General features: G+C 35.0%; 1 protein-coding gene across 1 annotated transcript in view; it reads right to left on the reverse strand.

Annotated features, from left to right (window-relative positions):
- The window catches only part of LOC149798496 (uncharacterized), a 42,107-nt gene extending 25,729 nt beyond the window's left edge, over window positions 1-16,378 (reverse strand). The window contains exons 1-5 of the mRNA XM_089963699.1: window positions 16,282-16,378; window positions 15,877-15,920; window positions 11,813-11,863; window positions 3,471-3,587; window positions 407-481 (exon numbers count right to left, since the gene is read on the reverse strand). Of these exons, the coding sequence (XP_089819825.1) occupies window positions 407-481; window positions 3,471-3,490 (95 nt within the window). The 5' untranslated portion in view covers window positions 3,491-3,587; window positions 11,813-11,863; window positions 15,877-15,920; window positions 16,282-16,378. The remainder of the gene's footprint in view (window positions 1-406; window positions 482-3,470; window positions 3,588-11,812; window positions 11,864-15,876; window positions 15,921-16,281) is intronic.
- Between the last annotated feature and the right edge of the window lie 3,514 nt (window positions 16,379-19,892).

The raw sequence follows: 19,892 nt of genomic DNA on the forward strand, positions 1-19,892 counted from the left end.
ACGGGAATATAGGAGAGGGTAGACAACGGTTTGTAACTCTATTTGGTAAAGAGAGACAATGCAAAATTGAGAATTTTGGAAAATAATAAAACTGCCCAGCATTCTGTTGTCTTATAATCCGTGAAATCTTTAAACGAATTATGCGTTATCATTGCAAATGAATTGTAATACATGTTAATAAAATGTCTTCGTAGAAAAATGTTGTACATAGACCGCACTTGATCCTGCTTTAATAACTATTAAGGTACAAGTGGAACCTTGTAAAGGATTTATTAATACAAATATTTACTGTAATTAATTGTAGCTATGTTGCATGCACAAAACTATAAAAGCTATATATAAAATGGTGTACAGGGCGCTCAAGTGAAGCAAGAAAAGTACGTAACATTTAGTATGTTCATAACACCTTTTCTTCTCCTTTGTTTTCCGAGGCTTTTTTTCTCTGTCTTCGTTTTCTTGTTTCAGGCCTTCATGTGCTTTTCTAAATGATAATGAAAATGCCATGCCGCCTCTATTATACATTATTGCACAATTACATTTCAAGGTTGCTAATGTATGGTCCATCAAGAACTTTTGGAAACATTCTGATTGAAACTTTCAGTGTAGTCATAACAAGTCTGTGTCTCCCTCCCCCGTCAATACAAATGTTCGAATATAACGTCTGAAACCCTGAAGTAATACCTTCCCCATAAAGGATGATTCAAATCGATCGTGTTCCTTTCAGCGTAAATGGAAAATCACCATTAAAATGTTCTATCTTTCTCCAGAATATGTCATTTTGAATCCTCTATCTTTTATTAACAAGACTATTCGTAATGGCACCTTGTGAAAAAACTAGCAGAGATTGACTTTCTGAGGTTGGCCACTGCAAACAAACTATCAAGTTAAATCTTGACATAGCACGCACTGACTATCAGAAATACCTAAAGAAAGATATAAACAAATCAGAAAACGTATCAGCCAATACTTGTATCAGAATAGAACCACAATAAACAGTGGTTAGCGTGCAGGACTCTGCATCGCATGGGCTCTGATTCAAATCGTGTCAGTGGAATGGTCCGTATTAGGGTAGTGTGTTATTGTGCAAGGCATACTCGAATTGCCGCGAAACTGAATTACCTTCTAGTCTTACAGTGCTGAAAATAATCCAGCCAAGCGAAGTGTCAGCATAACATATTTTCTAAATCTGAATAGCGTTGCTAGAGAAACACATTTGTATACAACAAGATTCATGGAATTCTGTTTTTATCATTCTAAGATTTATTTTAATACAAACAGTTGAGATATTGAATGTTTCATTCAACACAAAAGAAAATCACCCTTAAAATGTTGCATCTTTTACCAGCATATAATCGGTTTGAATCATCTGACCACCTTGTATTAACTGGAATGTTTATCAGGGCAACTTGTGTTACAAGTCTGTGGTCATAAGTTTGGTAACCGAAAAGAGTGAGATCCAACAACGGTTGTAAAATTGAACAAAATACTTTATTTCCCTGTAATAGATAGTGAACAATTAAAACAACAACGTATTGTACGGTGAATAAAATCCTACATTGTCCTAAAAGATTTATTAAAAGTCCAAAAGTATCGGGCATTCCAAATGAGTTCCAGTGGTAATCTGAATGAAATTCTATTTGTTTTGCTGATGTGCCAATAGTCTTGATATATCATAATGATATAATCCAAATAGCTTTTGAATGAAGTCACAGTAATTCCAGAAAAGCTCATGCTCACAACTATTTGTGTCTTCTAAGAGGTTCAATTTAATAATTTCGAAATCACTCTAAGAGTGAACAAGGTCAAGTGCTTTAGCAGCTAACAAATCAGAAATTATGTCAGCTACTTTTCCATAGGGAATTCCATTACTTTCAACAAGAATTATGTTATTTCTTCTTACTCCGATTAAACGTACATACCACTATATTGAAGCTGTGCACCCCGTTTAAAAATGACATCATCTCAATGTACCAACACACAATGCACACAATTAGCTAATTAATGTTATTTACTTAATGACCCTTTCAATCTATATTAATGCAAATTAACACGCATAATGTAGGCATTAATAATCCTTGTGAGAAAACTAGCAGAGACTGCCTACCTGAGGTTTGCCACTGTAACCGAAATGTCAACACTATCAGTCATTAGCATAACATAAATACCCAAAGGAAAGGTATAAAACATCAGAACATATATCTGCCAATTCATATCTACATAGGAATCGCAGTGAAAAAGTGATCAGCGTGCAGGTCTCTTAATCGAAAGGGTTCGGGTTCGAATCTTGCATTGGAACAGCCCTTGTCAGCGCCCGTAGTGCTGCGTCGTTTTACAAGACATTTTACTCCAGTTACTAAATTACCTAATAGTGTTACAGTCCAGTAAAGTACCACACCAAACCAAGTGTCATTATAAACCAGAGCAGGCTATGCGATCATCATCTAAATCGGAAAGACGTAGCTAGGGAAAAACATTTGTATGTTCTAAGATTTATGGAGTTGTAAAATTAACCTGCTAACATACGCTTTGTCGTTGAGGAAAATATTATCAGCATATATGGATCTCTTCGAATGAAGTTTAAAAGATAGATAATTGCAGGCTTAACACTGAGAATTTGAACAAATTGCAAGAAGGGGCACTGGGATGCACCCCGGAAAAGAAACTGACGTCCATAAACAAACAACCTCCCCCCCAAAAAAAAATTAGAGAAAATAAAAACAAAAATAGTCGCATGAATATGCATTTTAGAAACTTAAAATTGTCATGTTATTATTGACAGTATATACAATTGGTCTTACCAGCCAGGGGTAAATGTAAGATTTGTCTATGCTCATATTCAAAGCACAATGAGAAATAATAACGGCTCCAGCAGGTTGCCATACTTTTTACTTTGTCTTGAGACAGACCATGTTGAGGATCATAGCGTATGGAACTTTTGCCGTTTTATGTAGGTTAAGATAATGCACATAGTCTCCAAGGTCGTGCTATACTTGTGTCATTTATTTTTACCATTTATATCATTTTATCCGGCTAGTATGCACCAGAAAGCATCATATGTATAACACGTGTGCTTCTTTAGTTAGTCATCTTTGGCTGGATCCTTTAACTTAACTTTTAATGGAATTTAATGTTACTGAATCATCATCTGTCAATAAATTTCCTCCACTTGAAAGGATAGGGAAGTTATATAGAGAAAAGATATGTTATAATAGACAATGAAAATTGTCATTAGACACATCTTGGAAAGTGTAACAAAAGATGGCAGTTTTGACCTGTAAGATTTATTGCTTTACGGTTTAAGTATCTACACCTCAGCAGAACTGCACTAACAAACAGGGGAAATAATCAAATAAAAACAATGAATTGGACCTATTATTGATATTTTCTTACAGTAAATACGTTGAGAAAAATAAAACCATTTAGTTTATCATGTTTTCCTTCCAAGCTAGTCTCGATGATACTTTCCTTACCTATTAACTGATTCAACCATGACCTCTTCTCGCGATGTAGACGGGGTCGCGGATATACGTGCGTCTTTTGCGTCCTTTGCAGATAAACCACTATCTTTTCTTGCATCGCCATTATGTCTAAATATAATTAAAATACAGTTTATGTAATATAATAGAGTTAGATGTAGTGTCCTTAATGCCTGATCAAATACCGACTCAAAAGGATACTGACACTGGGGTTAGACTTTAAATCAAATTATACTCATTATTAGAGACATGAGTAAACATATAAATTGCGTATATAACTTAGCAACACTTGGGGTGGGAATATCAGTATGTTTTCACAGCAGATTATTGTGTACAATTGTGATGGTTAACTTTATAAATGTGTCCGTGAAATTCGAGAAAGTGTTTCATGCCAATTATTTGTACACGCATCATATTAGTGTAAATTTATCTGCAAAGAAATTGAACAGCTAAAATTGTACAGGTGCATTATATCTGCGGCTGTAGCATAAAGAAGAATTAAAATTATATTCAACGACAATAGGTCGACTTCTCATTGATTAAAAAGCATGGTCATATAATATGGATTATTTATCAGTGCTCTCCGGCTTTTGAGAAAACTAGTTGCTCGTATAGCTATTGAACGCTCTTTCATTACTATCAAGAAACTCAAAGTATAAAACATTTTAAGAAATATATGCCCAATACATGTTCTTTTTGTAGAAATTAACATAAGCTGCGTTCTCAGCATCGTTGGACGACATGTATCGATATAGCGGTATCGAAATACAAATATCAGATTTTACTCGGTATTGCTGACATGAAGGGTTATAAAACGTAACCGTTTTAATTGACGCACACAGAACAAATGAATTCGTTCCACATCTTGTTTGTATTGGCTAAAAACGTGCAAACATTCAATGGTGTTACGTTCTCAAGTCGCACGGTAAATAACACATTTCTGAGTAGAGAAATTAGATATGTTACCTACCCTAATACACTGTATTCTCTCAGGGAGATGTAAATAACTATGCACGCGGTGAACTTAAACTCTTCTGTACACATTAACCAATGTAACTTATATCGACAAACCATTAAGTAAAAGGGCGGCGCGAATCGTTTCGGAAAAGGAGTAAACGGCAGCCATCACTTCAGGAACATAAAATTACATTTAAACTTTTGTTACCATGCTTATGTAAGAATAGCGATTGTACATGTCTGAAGTTTGTATTGTTTTATGTATATAAGATTAGCTAAATATCCAGGTTCGCGGTTAAACAAATCCTTCGGTATGATCCTTATATTGATAAATGCATTAATGCGGACAAACTCTTTCTGATAGAGAATCTTATACTGTAATGGGGGAGATTTTGTTTGTTTTAACTATGCATATTTATATCGAAATTTCAAAGGAGATATAGTGGCTAATTATATTCATGGAAGTTCAGGTAAGCACCTAAGCCCTTCAGATTGAATGAATATTGAAAATAACTGCAGAAGTATTATATTCATTTAAATATACATTTCATTGTTTGCCTAAAACTAATGACAATTCCCTTTAGCTGTTTTTAATTCAAAAAGAAAGAAAACTATTGATTTTATTTTTGAATACAAAGTAACAAGATTAAAAAGAAATAGTTGCACTGAAATAAAGCGAACATGGAAACGTAGTGTATGGGCTTTAGCTATTGTGATGCATGACCTTGTAGCTACTGTGATGCATGCTCCATTACAAATGACACGAAAGCAATGAGATGTTAAAGAGATCAAGGGCTTTGTAATAGGTTTTCCAACAACACAGTTTAGCTATACTGAAGTTTTATTTTTTGCTTTGAAAGTTTATGCTCAATTGTAATTTAAAAATGGACTATATTGGTCCTTTTGAAATAAACTACATTGTTTGTTTTGTTTTTACTGTTCAATTAGTCAAGCTTGCTATAAATTTGTGTCACTCGCCCTGGTGGAATATCCTTTTCTCTTTAATTTAGAATTTAATTTTTGTATCAAGACTAACTAAAACTTTTGCACCATTCTTACTCATTGGTACTTTTTACTTGCAAATTGTATTGAAACAAATCCTGATATAATACTGGACATCAATATCCACAAAACCTTTTATATTTTGTTTCAGGTGCATATTATTTTATAACAGTTTCAGTTTTGAATATATTTATTGCCACAGTTACCAAGCGATCGCGTTGGGAAACATGTCTTTGATATTAGGTTCAACCTTTTCATATCATAAAGCACTTAGAATATTCTATAGTATAACTGGGCACATTAGGATAAAGTTGAACAAGCTGGATGGTATCTTAGTCAGCAAAGTATGGGTATATTGATCAACTGTCACCAACTCTATTGTAATGCCAAACTTTCAACACCAAATCTGCCTTCATAGAAGTCGGAAATTGACTGCCTTTTTGAATGGAATAGTTCACTAATACAACTTTAGACCATGTGGGTCAAATATGAAGAAAACAAACCAAAATAATCAGGAATTTGGCACGCATGCGGGGACAAAGTTTCTCTTGAACAGGCCCTTTTAACAACTAGTACATGCAAGAGTACTAAAAATATTATGAATACCTTTAATAAAAAAACAAAATGGCCGCTATCACTTAACCGGCTTGAAGCAGCTGTTCCGTTTTCTTTAGTGCCGTTTTCATGATATTTGTGCTTGTTGCCTGTTTTCATCTTCGTTATTGTGTTCATTATGTACTGACTGTTAAATTCGTATGTGTTTCTTCATCTCCTTGTTTTGGAAACGAGAATAATTAGACTTTTTCTCAGCTGTCTTGCTCCACTGTTTTTGAACAAACCGCCATCACGTGATACTCGCCAGTCAACCCGTTTATGCTACGATGGACCATCATTAATTGCTTTAAATGTTCGCTCCTTGGCTCTCTACACTATAGTGTGCTCTAGACTAAACGAACTGGGACTACATTCATCATTACCTAAATGTAAACAGAAGTGAAAAAAGAAACGTTGTTTCAAAGCTGGCCGGAGTAGAACAGGAAGAAGAATTCCAGTTATCTCCCTTATTTCGGCACAACCATTACAATTTTTTTCGACCGTTAATTTATATAACCTATTTCAAATCCCAATTAATTCGTCAACCTTTGTGTCAACTATCCAAGAAATACCTCTGCGCATTGAATTATTCAATGCCCTGTCAGTAGGACCACCGGAAAAGCGCACAGAAATAGTTAATTTTATCAACGAACAAAATGTGTACATATTTTTCGTGACAGAAACATGGCTAAAAACATCAGCCAATGAGCCCAAGTGTGCGGATCTAACACCCACTGGTTACTCCATCAAGTCGTTCCCCCGTAATTCTCGCGGAGGTGGAATTGCTGTCATCACAAAGAACTCCATGATAAAACATCTTAACTATACCACAACATTCAATTTCGACCACACATCGTTTGAACTAGTCCAAACCACACTCACGCTGGAGCAAAGGTCAGTCCATTTTTTCTGCCTATACCGCCCTCATCCTAGTAGAAAAAACATGCTGGCTGACTCTCTCTTTTTGGAGCAGTTTCCGAATCTCCTGGAGTATGGAAATTCGATAGGTGGCAACCTGATTATTCTTGGAGATTTCAACTTTCACTTTGACTGTCCCGGAAACTCATATACATCAAAACTCATAGATTCCATTAATGTTTTCAACCTCAAACAGTCAGTTAACAAACCTACCCATAAACATGGTCACATTTTAGACTGGATTCCTCATAGACCTGATGATAACATTCTACGGTCCTCCCTGGTATCCCATGACCTTGCATCAGATCACCTCTGCATTATATGCCATCTTGACGTATCAGTCCCTAACCCTCCACCTTTATCTGCTACTAAGAGAAACCTCCGTATGATAAATAGAACCAAACTAGTGCACGACATCCAAGCTAACCTAACAACTTGCTTGCCTCCTACCGCAGAACAACTCGATAACTGTCTGCGTTCATTACTTGACAAACATGCCCCAGCTACCAAGTGCAGAGTATCAATTCAAAAGTGTTCTCCATGGTATATCAGTGTTAGGGACCAGCTTCGCACTGCTAAAAGAGACCGCCGTAAAGCTGAGAGGCTCTGGCTTTCCACCAGACTCATTATTCATAAGCAAATCTATGAAGTCGCTAAAAAGAATGTCACAAATATAGTCCATGCAGCGAAATCAGCCCACTACACTACTAAGATCATGGAAAGTTCCAGCTGCAAAGAGCTCTTCGAGATTACTAACGAGCTAATGTCAAGGAACAAATCAACACCACTTCCAGCTACCTTCTCTCCAGTCGACCTTCCGGACATGTTTGCAAATTTCTTCCGTGACAAAGTACAAACCATTAGAGATAAGCTTGACACCACAATTTCAATTGACTCGTCGTCACCATACAGTTGGGATACAGAATTTGAGCGGCAACCATTAGCAGCATTTGAACCTGTCTCTATGGATTTCGTACGTACAATCGTGATGAAAAGTGCACCAAAGTCATGTGAACTTGATCCAATTCCAACATCACTGCTACTTGAGTGCTTAGATCCAGTATTGCCTTCACTAACTGATGTTATTAATACATCTTTCTCATCTGGAGAATTCCCATTATTTTTCAAAACTGCCATTGTGTAAAGCCTCTGATAAAGAAACCAACACTAGACCATAACGATTTAAAGAACTACCGCCCAGTTTCTAATCTCCCATTCGTTTCAAAAATCTTAGAAAAGGTTGTTCTATACCAGCTTGTATCTCATCTACATTCAAATAGTCTTTCTAGCAATGTACAATCTGCATATCGCCCTTGCCACAGTACTGAAATAACTCTTCTAAAATTAGTTAATGACATTCTCTCTGCGTTGGATAGCGGAAAGATTACAGTCCTCACTGTCCATGATTTGTCTGCAGCATTTGACACAATAGATCATGATATATTACTTCACCGTCTCCAGCATGTATTTGGCATTCAAGATACAGCCTTAATGTGGTTCAAGTCCTACTTGGTCAACAGGACACAAATTGTATCTGCAAATGGATTACACTCCAGCCCAGTTGATCTATGTTGTGGTGTTCCACAGGGATCTGTTCTTGGACCTGTTCTCTTCATTCTGTACACTCAGTCGCTCTCAAGTGTCATAGATCATCATCCAGTGTCTCACCAATTGTACGCTGATGACACCCAAATATACAAATATAGCCACCCAACTGAAGTTGATGCTACCATCCAAGGTGTAGAGAGGTGCATTTCTGATGTGAAATCATGGATGACTTGCAACAAGCTGCAGATGAATGATGATAAAACTGAGGCCATTCTGATCACTACACAAAGATTTTCTCATTCACATCCTTTACCTCAAACAATAAATATCAGCAACGCCAAAATTAAATTCACACAATCAGTACGAAACCTAGGTGTTACTCTGGACAGTACTCTCACATTGCACCAACATGTCATGAACATATGCAAGGCTGCATATCTTGAGCTGAGACGCATCAGTTCAATTCTCAAATACCTTTCAGTTGATGCCACTAAAACACTTGTGTGTTCATTAGTACTTTCAAGACTGGACTATTGTAACTCAATTCTGTCTGGTTCATCTCAATATCTACTCCAGAAACTTCAAAATGTTCAAAACACAGCTGCTCGGATCATACTTAGAGTACCACGATCAGAGCACACCTCCCCGCTGCTCTGTACCATACACTGGCTATCCATTCGATCCAGAATCAAACACAAAATTTGTTCTCTGTGCTACATTTCACTGTCGGACTCTAGTCCAACATACCTATCTGACCTCACCTGTGTGTACACACCAGCAAGATACTTACGCTCCTCTTCTAAGAATTGTATACTCATTATTCTCACTTGAAAACAAAGTTATATGGACAGCGTTCTTTTGCATACCAGGGCCCAGCAACGTGGAATGAATTGCCCACTGAACTTAGGCCCAAAGACACAGTGATCACATTCAAGAGAGCTCTCAAAACTCACTTATTTCGACTGCAAGAACAAACTTAATGACCTAATAATGTTCCCTACCTGAAATATTCTCAGCATGTTTTTTATTTTTTAATGTTTTTCTAATTTTGTGTTGTTTGTTTTTGTAATAATAATATTATGTTTCTTATCTTATAGGTATTGTCTAATGTTGTAAAGCGCTTAGAGCTTCTAAAGATTAGGCGCTATACAAAGTCCTCATTATTATTATTATTATTGATTGATTAGCCAACAATGCACATACAGCAAGGTTCTATATCGATCGACTTATTATTGCTAAATTATACCATGCATGGTTTAAAATAATTGATAATTGCTCCATTTATTGTTTATGAGAATTCAATATTATAATTTTAAACTAAACATTTGGGACAACAATAATGGTGTAAAGATAGACACGGATGTCTATGAGACCCACACTGTATACACAATGATATTAGACATCACATCCGTAATATACTGTTCGACTACAATAACAAGCAATCCACCTATGATACTGAATTCAGAGATATTCAGAGAAATTATGAACGTCAACATTTTTAAAAACTTCCAAAACTCATATTGAAAATTCTGTCATTAATATACACTATTTGCTGGTGATACGTCTTTGTCGAGGTTAGCGGTGAATCCATCTTTGTTTGCAATTATTCTGGATGAAGACCTAACAATCCATATATGCAACATTAAAAATAACTAATTGGTTTTCCTTTCTAACAAAACGGTATCAGTGGTTGTGTCTATATAAGATAAATACAGGCCGAAACAGGTGAAATTATGAGCGGAGGAAACCAGATCAACAACTGCACATCGTGAGATAAAACGGGAACAGTTTAAATAGAACGATATGGTTACATAATGTACATAATTACGACATTGGTCAAAAATAGGTCACAGTTAACTGGACTTGCTCTTAAAGAATGTCCAAATAGTAACATAGACCGTCTTCACAGATCTAACGTATAAATCTTTTACGAATAAATCGGTCTATACCAAGATTCCTCTCCACCAAAATCTGTTTATCGAATGGAATCGTTTTCCAGTAGAGGTTTGTTAGGTCTGGAATAATGGACTTTGTCATATTCATCTGTGTAGGATTTGAAAATTCTTCCAAATGGTGGAATTTTCATATCCTACACTAAAGTATAATGAAGTATTCTTTATCTCAGATTTCTGCAGTAAAAATGGGGTCGAAGCCAAAACGGTGTATTATCGATATTGATGTAACTTTCAAACAGCAAAAACATCCATTGAACATTTCCTTAAATTACGATAGAACTTGAGTGCAACCTTTAAATAACGTTTAAACACATTTTATCTTTTAAAGAATATCTGTGGTAATGGCACACGCAGCGTACGAACTGTGTACATAGATAGATATTTGCCCAATATTACATATGTGAACAGATAATAAAAAAAAAATAAGACCAGTCTTGTCCATAAGATTAATCGAGTCTGACAAAAATATAACGAAACAGTCCTCAAGTCAACTTTAAATTAATAATTAAGAATTGATTTACCCGTTAGAAAGAATAAGGATAATAAGAATTTTAAAAACATTTACGTTTACAGCAACTGCTTTTACGGGTCGAAATTGAACTTAAGAAGCCGTACATGTAACTAGGTCGATCTGTACGAAAAGACCCGTTTGCGAGACACTTTATCTTCAACCACTGCTCGCTTTGGTACGCAGATGTGTTGAAATTAATATTAATCTTGATTATTGTCAAACAATGTACAAGTGATGATGAAATTCGTGAAGTGTGTACAACATTGTGTGCTCCAGCTGACTGTCAAATAGTCAATGGATGAAGATAAAGGTAAGTGTGAGGCGGGATAGAGCTATCCTGCACCCGTGCTGTACAGTTAAAACACGATCATGTACATATAGGAATGTGAGTAAACAATCATTTATTCATGCATTTTAGTTATACTTAAATTGAGACAGGACAAAACACCACATAATTGATAACAAGGAGATAGATGTGTCCCATTCAGGCATACAATAATGACACGTGATAGCAGCTTACTAAATATAGGCCTCGTCAGTAACACAGTCACAGTCTTATGATCTTTTTCGTGTAGAGTATCAAAGACTGTCTTACATTGTGCTGCAAGAACCTTACCATAAGAACTTTAAAATATATATATGCATTGTTACATTCTAATCAATAAATCATGAATTTGTTCAAATTGTCCAATCTGGAGTATATGATGCAATACTGAGTACATATTGCAGTCAGAGTAACATATTACATTTAAGCATTACGAATCATGGAAGAGTAATACAACTGAAACGAAGGTCGTTTAATTTGGCACATTCCTGGAGAGAGAGAGAGAGAGAGAGAGAGAGAGATTCACCTGGTATATTGTAACTGCCATTCAGCCGTCTTAGATTTAGAAGATGAGTGGCTATCGAAAAGATAACGGGTATGTTGTTAAAATGTATAGTACGGATACGTGTATAAATTTCTAGATGAAAGGGTTGATACATAATGGACATACATGTAGGTAGGTATAGATAGCTGGATAGATAAGCAATAAATTGTACTTGTCATTTTAATATAACGTCTAGTGGATGTAGAGGAGAGAGAGACAGAGAGAGAGAGAGAGAGAGAGAGAGAGAGATTCTAAATGTAGCGCATGTTATGATACATATTAAGATGAATTGCTCTCGTTTTACGACCTAAAAAAAAAACAACAAAAACAATCGCATTCATGTAGATGTGCTCGTAAAATTGTACTTTGGCCCTTTTTATGTTACTTGCAATATTGCGGCTAAAAATGTAAAAATCTATTTTTGCTTTATTAGAATAAAATTATTTTCAGCTTAGTTAGTAGCGACGATATACAATGCTGATGGACGAAAGCTCTCGTTTATGAGCTACTAATCTCCACCAGTAACCTTCGAAATAAAACCCACGTTTTGAGAAATAGTGGAAAGTGATAGAAACAGAAAAGAAAGCCATACACAATACCTGGGTAGACAGTGCAGCAAGTGGATTGTACTAACTTAGAAGCTGGGGTCAAATTTCAGGTCATCTTTTGTTTGTACATTAATTTAAACAGTTTTAAACTATAACGCGACGAGACACAATGACGTAATACACATATACTATCTTCTGTTGCAATCTTCTAGTACACAGTTCAAGCGTGACGCCAGAGTTAATCTGCGTATTATATCTCCACGCTCACTAGCAACGTGCTCTGTTTACTTCTGAGGGTGAATGGGATACATTTAAGGTACAACAACCGTTTCCAGTAAGAAAGTGATAAAGAAAATATAATAATAAATTAATACTAAAGACCGGTCAGAAGACAGTACATTATTTTGCTATTTGAAGTAGTAACGTTAACCATATACAAGGCCATACGAGGGGCAAGCAGATCCAGATATTCAATACCAAATAAGTGAAAGAGATATGTTTTGAATTTTCGTTCCATTCCAGTCCTGTAATCTTTTTTTTCTCACCAACTTTAACGTCTTTGAAATAAAACAATGTATACATACATAATGATTGAAACCTCTACTACTACTACTGCTACTGCTACTACTACTAATAATAATATATCAATTGTCTGCATTCTTTGTCTAGTCCAAGCTGCATCATCAGGTAACATTTAAACTAGTTAAGACTCAGGGCGGTTAACTTCAGACATTTATTATCATCGCATAAAGTATTTTCTAGAACATAATGAAAATTCAAATATTCATGTCTCATATGATGTTCTTTAGAACCCAGTCAGACTGAAGCGACTAGAAAAAAAGTCTCTTTGTCTTTCCACTATATTGTGATCACTTGTTACTGCCTCTAGATACAATGTGTGACCATTTCTAACTAGCACGGAGTTAATAACATCTATAGTACAAGTCACATGGTCATGTATGAGCATTTGGCAATTTAAAATTAAATATAAATATAAAATCTAACAGTACTTTTCTTTAACCAAAGTCTATTAAATCCTGATTTTTTAATGATCTGCACTTTAACTGTCATCAAGAAACTTTCCGACGAAAATGATCGATTTCTACGGTCTTTTACAAAGGTGACCATGTACTCAACTTGGGTCAAAATAAGAGTGCGTCGAGCTTAATCGTCACAATCGAGGGTAGTGCGAATTTGTTTAACAATATGCAATTTTCATTCTTACATCACAGCGCGCGACATTCAATCCGGATTGTACTGGATGGCACATTTAGGTTCATTTAGTCCAAAAATGTCTACGTACTTTAACATTAATTTTGCCGTATGCATCTCTGGGGGTTCTAAATAATGACTTTCCAAAGGAATATGGATGTATACGAACCCAAATGAAGTGAATACTTGCCACGTAAAGGTATGAAGAATCAAATTCTAGAAAATGACACCCATTACTGAAATATTTGGTGTTGAATGCCTACATGACCCATATGACTTGTACTATTAGAGAACCACGAGAACGTTGTGCTTCAATATGATGTGTGCATATCGCATTTAATTTGCTTGTGGTATTTATCAATTCAGTCTATCAGTTATCAGCATGGCAGTAATATTTGTTCCTTTGCAATCCTCTCCAGCACCAATATAATTCAATACACTAAGTGGTTGAAACCAGTTACATCCCACCAGTCAGCTTCACTCAAGTCCACTGCATTAGACAAACCCAGGGAACTTCTTGAGAAGAAAGGCGGCGATGTTTTGAAAAATGTTAAGAAGGTCGAAGTTAGAAATACTTTGAGTACAGATGCAAGAAATATTCCATGAAATTAATAAATATGATAACAACCAAATCAAGGCGAACAGAATCGTGCAAACTAAGGTCTATCCCTGTGTTCAAGGGAGTAACGTTTAAACCACATAAATCATAGTTACAATATCGCATTACTGAAGATGTTCATTATACTGCGATACTCTTATGGCTAGATATGTTCCTTTTTAAAGTCCTCAGGTTAGTGAAGATACAAACGACACTCTTAAACGCTTTATATGCAAGATAATAAAATGCAATCGTAAAACTGATAATGAATGGTGTTGCAATTCACCTAACACATACATAAAAATGGATCTGATCTGAGTAGTGTCAATGATGGTTGCATATCTCTTTCTGTGTAATATGTAAGTTCAAAAGGAAAGGCGATAACACGCTTCATCTTGTTGTGCTGGGGACAGAATATATAATCTTTCATTGTTAATGGATACAAATACATCCCTTACACACACACACACACACACACACACACACACACACACACATATTTCAAGACACTTCATCGCTTAGCAACTGACATACAACATAAGGTGCAATATAGCTGGAGAAAACTATATTACGGATTTATTAAAGTCATCTGGGTTTATCACATTTATACTTTAATTATATAATTCAGTCGCTGGTTTATGCTATAGTAAAAGTAGATTACATTACGTGCAAAAGTTTCATTCATAAATCAAGGTTAACTGCTTATGTCAAGTCGACAACTGTTTTGGTCAAAGTACGCAACACATTAATTTGAATAGAGGTGACGAACACATAACGCGATACTAGGGCTAATTTTTTTCTCTAGAGATATCATGCACGCCTTAGTTGTCGATTGGCTAAATAAATTGAGACGGTCAGATCATGACTGTTACACTACTTCAAAATATCTCGATTCAAGAATCTTTTATGTGACTCAAGCTTTGTTAATTTGATGCGTACATATAGATTATATAGGAGAATGCAAACATCACGCTATAATTGTACAGGTATATGCCAGATTTGTAGGACAAAAAGAAAATCGTGATTTATTTATAATACTGTTTGTTGGAGAGTGGAGAAACATTTCTTCTAATATAGCAGTACCTGTAGGATAATGTAAATTTATTCCGTGGTGGTTTTGATATTCTACTTTCATGTAATTTAATCTGAAGTAAAACATTTGGAAGATTAGAACAGTGATTCTTCACTGGTGACAGCATGGCACATAAACACATCGGACTACCTTTGGATAGTTTCTAGATTCTTGTGAAATTGATAATGCAAGTTAGGTTAATATTCTACGAATTCGTACACTCTAAGTTACTTTTAAGTCGTTCACATTGTTTAATTTTACATTTTAGGGAAATAAATGTATACTTAGGAAAATTGAATCCTTGTTGGGATTTGCCTTTTCTTGCTACTTAGGTTAAGCCCCTATACATAACGGCTGACGAAGCACTGCATAGACAAGGAGACGTAAGTATCCCTGCGTTTTATATGTTTAAATCTGCGAAAACATGTGACTCAAAAACTAATAGGTTTAAAATCAGGAAATTGACTATCCATGCAGTTTTGTTTTGATTTAGTGCATTTTAATATTCACATTGTGACGTAGACTACATCAGTAAATGTATCAAATAAAAACCGAGCAAGAGAAATAAGGAGCAAGAGAGCAAAATGGATGTATGAAAGTTCATCCTAAACAATACCCTTGGAAGTTCTCATCTCCTGATATGTTTCTTTGATCTTCAGGCTATAGAAAGAAAGAAGGAAAATACATAAAATCAATACAATACCAAGATTAAAATTAGAAGATTTTTATTTATTGTCCAGATGCTGTTACAATTATTTTCAGAATAGCGAGACGGTTTGTTTGAGAGGAAGCTATACATCGTTTAAGGAATGAGGAAAGTTAGAAATTTAGGGAATATGGCACTAAAATTAGGGAATATGGCACTAAAATTAGGGAATATGGCACTAAATAAAAAAAGCTTTTAGAGAACAACGGGATGAACTTGATGAAGCAATGAAATTCAAGCTGAGACTAAACATCCGAAATCTCATTTATTTTAAAAAATTCTTTTATTATATACTAATTAAAACTTTTACATTACTTTTGTTGAAGCTTGCGAAGGTTTATCTGTAAGTCTTTTAAAAGCTCTTCCACTTGGGTTCGATGGCCCATTACCGATGTTAACCTCAAGAGTACGGTTCTTCATGCCCGCAGTAGTTTCCACTTCCTTCTAAATATATATATATATATATATATATATATATATATATATATATATATATATATATATATATATATATATATAAAGCAGATCAACATTCCTGTATGAAAATGCATGGCCATATTGAGGATCTTCAAATTAGCAAACTAAAGAAAACGAAAAAAAAATCAGTAAGATAGTAAAATTGCTAGATCCGTGTATTGGTTACGCTTCCGCGGACACACACACAGACACACACACACACAGTGCAGATTCGTTGTCACTGAGATGAGCCTGAGTTACGATGCACCAGAATCGTAGGGAAAACATTTACCAATGTATACTTGTTCTAATAATTTGCTTTTAAAGGACGATCATTCTTTTCATATTTCATATTTGTATTCATCAACAGCTAATATTGATAATATATGAGATATATCATAGACTATGCATGTACTTCTTTCTTTCTTTCTTTCTTTATTTCTTTCTTTCATTCTTTATTTATTTATTTATGTATCTTCATGTCATGAATATAGGTTTATCTGAATAGTTGAATTTAAAGTTTTGGCATTATGCCAAGTCTAACTGAAAGAAATGTCTATTCGTACGGCCGCCGTGTGACTATTTTTGAAAAGACTTTGCACAACAGACAAGATTATCTGCACGGCGATCATTGAATAGCACTTAAAATGTACATTTCTTCTTAGAAAACACGTGCTTCATATGATATATCTTGCATAGTTAAATGCTGGTCCTGAAAAGATTCCGAATTCATCAAAACTATTTCCTGCTTAATTATAAATCATCAATTATTATTGTATTATTATCCGCAATCAAAGTGTATTTAACCTCTCGTTTTATGAAGATTATGACTTTTATTAAATAAACGTGCTCTGATTGCATAAAACATATTTTCAGTTTATGATATAAACAAATACTGGGGATAAATGACAACTTTGTCTTGCATCACGTTCTAAAAGAAACAATTCCGATAGATAATCACAACTTAATACACAACTTTTAACATTACTTTAAAAACGGAATAATATAATTGATCAAACGATTTACACGAAAGAATGATCTAAGATATAAAAGGCCGCCTTCCGTTGTGTGTAGTTGACATTAAAGCCATTTGTGGAGACTTGCCATGATGTTCTGTAGAACTCACAAGTAATGAAATCAGGGTTGTAACGTTTATGGCTAAGAATGTTTGTTAACGCAGTAATGCTTCATATGAGTGATGAGAGAGCTTCGCTTAAAGATTTTGATCATTATTTAGTTATATTTCATTGTTAGGAGGAGATATGTGCATGTGGCTAGTTATTTCTTTGATATAGTGGTGTATCGTGGTATAGGTTTCATAGAGCTCCTTTGTTAGTTCTCTTTCTATAGCACATATCATATCCATTAATATTTAAAATTCCAGTGACCATGTTCACCATGCTTTCATTTTTCTTGTTAAGCATTTTCTGATTTTATTTCTTCCTATATATCTACATTCTAGCGAGAAAAGATATTTTCTTATCATACACTATTTTCTAGTTCCAGAGTCACCTTTAAAAACATTCTATTAGATTTTATCAATTTTTTTTTCAAATAAAATTATACATTGACATTGACATGATATGTTCTTTTCTACATTAATTCTAGATTTCAGGAAAAACAAACAATAAAAACCATGATATTTTATTGAGTGGCGAAGACTCGAGTTAAACTCTATTGTTGTTTTTTTTAACTACAAAACGAAATATATCTAATATTTATGCAGTAACCGAAACTTCTAATATATCTCATATTTATGCAGGAAAATAAATATTTTCGTTTCATTATATAATAAAATTGCTTTTCAATTGAAATTTAGATGATTGAACTCACTCTTTATAAGGCCCAGCCTCTTTTTCATAAGTTCACTTAAATGTCAATCGTGTTCGTTTGCTAATATACAAACAACAAACACATAAATATATAAATCAGTGATTTCAGAGAACGGTAGGCTTGTGGTGAATGAGTCAGTTGTGATAGATTAGCTTTGTGACAGTTTGTAAAATATTTTACTCTGTCCACAAAATCAAAGCTGATGCAGCACAATGGGATTTCAATAGTATTGTAAGGTTGTAAGTATAATATAACGTGGTCAAGATGCAAACGATGGTGAGTCAAATATATCCCTCAAAAATAATTCCTGTGCCTGAAAGGTACTGCAATTTCTGTTTACTGCTCTACCTCACACAAGGCTCGTTTTTCTTGTTCCAATTGAAAGTTCTACAAGCACACTTAATCACGCGTCGCAGGAAATCTTGTATATTCAAATGAGAAAATGCCAGAACTGCAAGCTTATAACAAGTTTTCCATCAATAATTTTCTATATTTCGCATAAAGGGACCCACGCACATACACTACTTAATAGACTTACACTTTCGAAAGTGGTTTGTCTGGGGGCTTCATGTTTGTCACTATGTCTAGTAGGAAGTTTCGCCTGTTCATTTACACGGTTATTCCTTCTGTATGGACAAAGGCAGATCCCCATTCCTTCTCAACACTGCAAAAGTAGTGTATAGTGTATCAATGCAGTTACAACACATGTGATATTAAAGAATTAATTGGCCAACAGCTTTCACACGTAAATAAAAATGTCAGTTACACTTAAAACAAATCGTGTTGTTTAATTACTAATATACGACCTTTCTTTATTGATTACATAGACATATATTCTTCCTGTATATGAACAATGCAAGGAGAAGGGGTTGGGAAAGGGGTTTTGGCAGGATAGAGGAAACAATAATATCTAAACATAAGTTGTTGTTAATGGGGCCACTCTCATGCCATCTTTGATTGGACCATTAAAAAACCGTAGAAAAGATGATTAGTTTAAAATTGTAGTCCACTATCATTCCTAAAGTAATGTAATGTTAAAAATGCCCATAGGTTTTCAGTAATGCCATATACGACTTTAACACGGTGGCGCTAATGTAGATATCCCATCAAGCCTATAGATGTGATGTCAATATTCGAATACATATTATACTAATTACGGTATGGGTTCATGGAGACGGAAAAGCTATAGCGAGGTAGGTTGTCCTAAATTTTTTAATCATCTGTTCTTGCTGCCGTTCTTTCAACTCCAATGATTACTTGAACATCTTCCATATCTTTGTTTGGAACTGTTGTTGCTTTCTGTGCAGATGCGTCAGCATGAGTTGCTTTTGTTTCTGTCGTGAATGGTTTTCTGTTTTCTTGTCTTCACTCAGGACTTCACCGACCAGTTGTTTTCCCATTCTGCGTGCATGCTATTTCTTTAGACGAGGCGTGATCATTCTGAAAGTACGTCCAACTATCCAACCCAGTCCAAGAAGGTGCTTGACTCCCTCCAGATGATCCAAAAAATATCTCAGTCTATACTCAATCTCTGGCTCATTTGTTTTCTTCTTTGTTCAGTGGAAAGATAAACTGTAAGATGGGCGAACGCGTTACTTGATATGCCAGAGGAATTCATATGAAAGAAAACACACATA

The sequence above is a fragment of the Sinohyriopsis cumingii genome, chromosome 6 (assembly GCF_028554795.1).
Source record: "Sinohyriopsis cumingii isolate HCF-2022 chromosome 6, ASM2855479v2, whole genome shotgun sequence".
NCBI classification, from domain to species: domain Eukaryota; kingdom Metazoa; phylum Mollusca; class Bivalvia; order Unionida; family Unionidae; genus Sinohyriopsis; species Sinohyriopsis cumingii.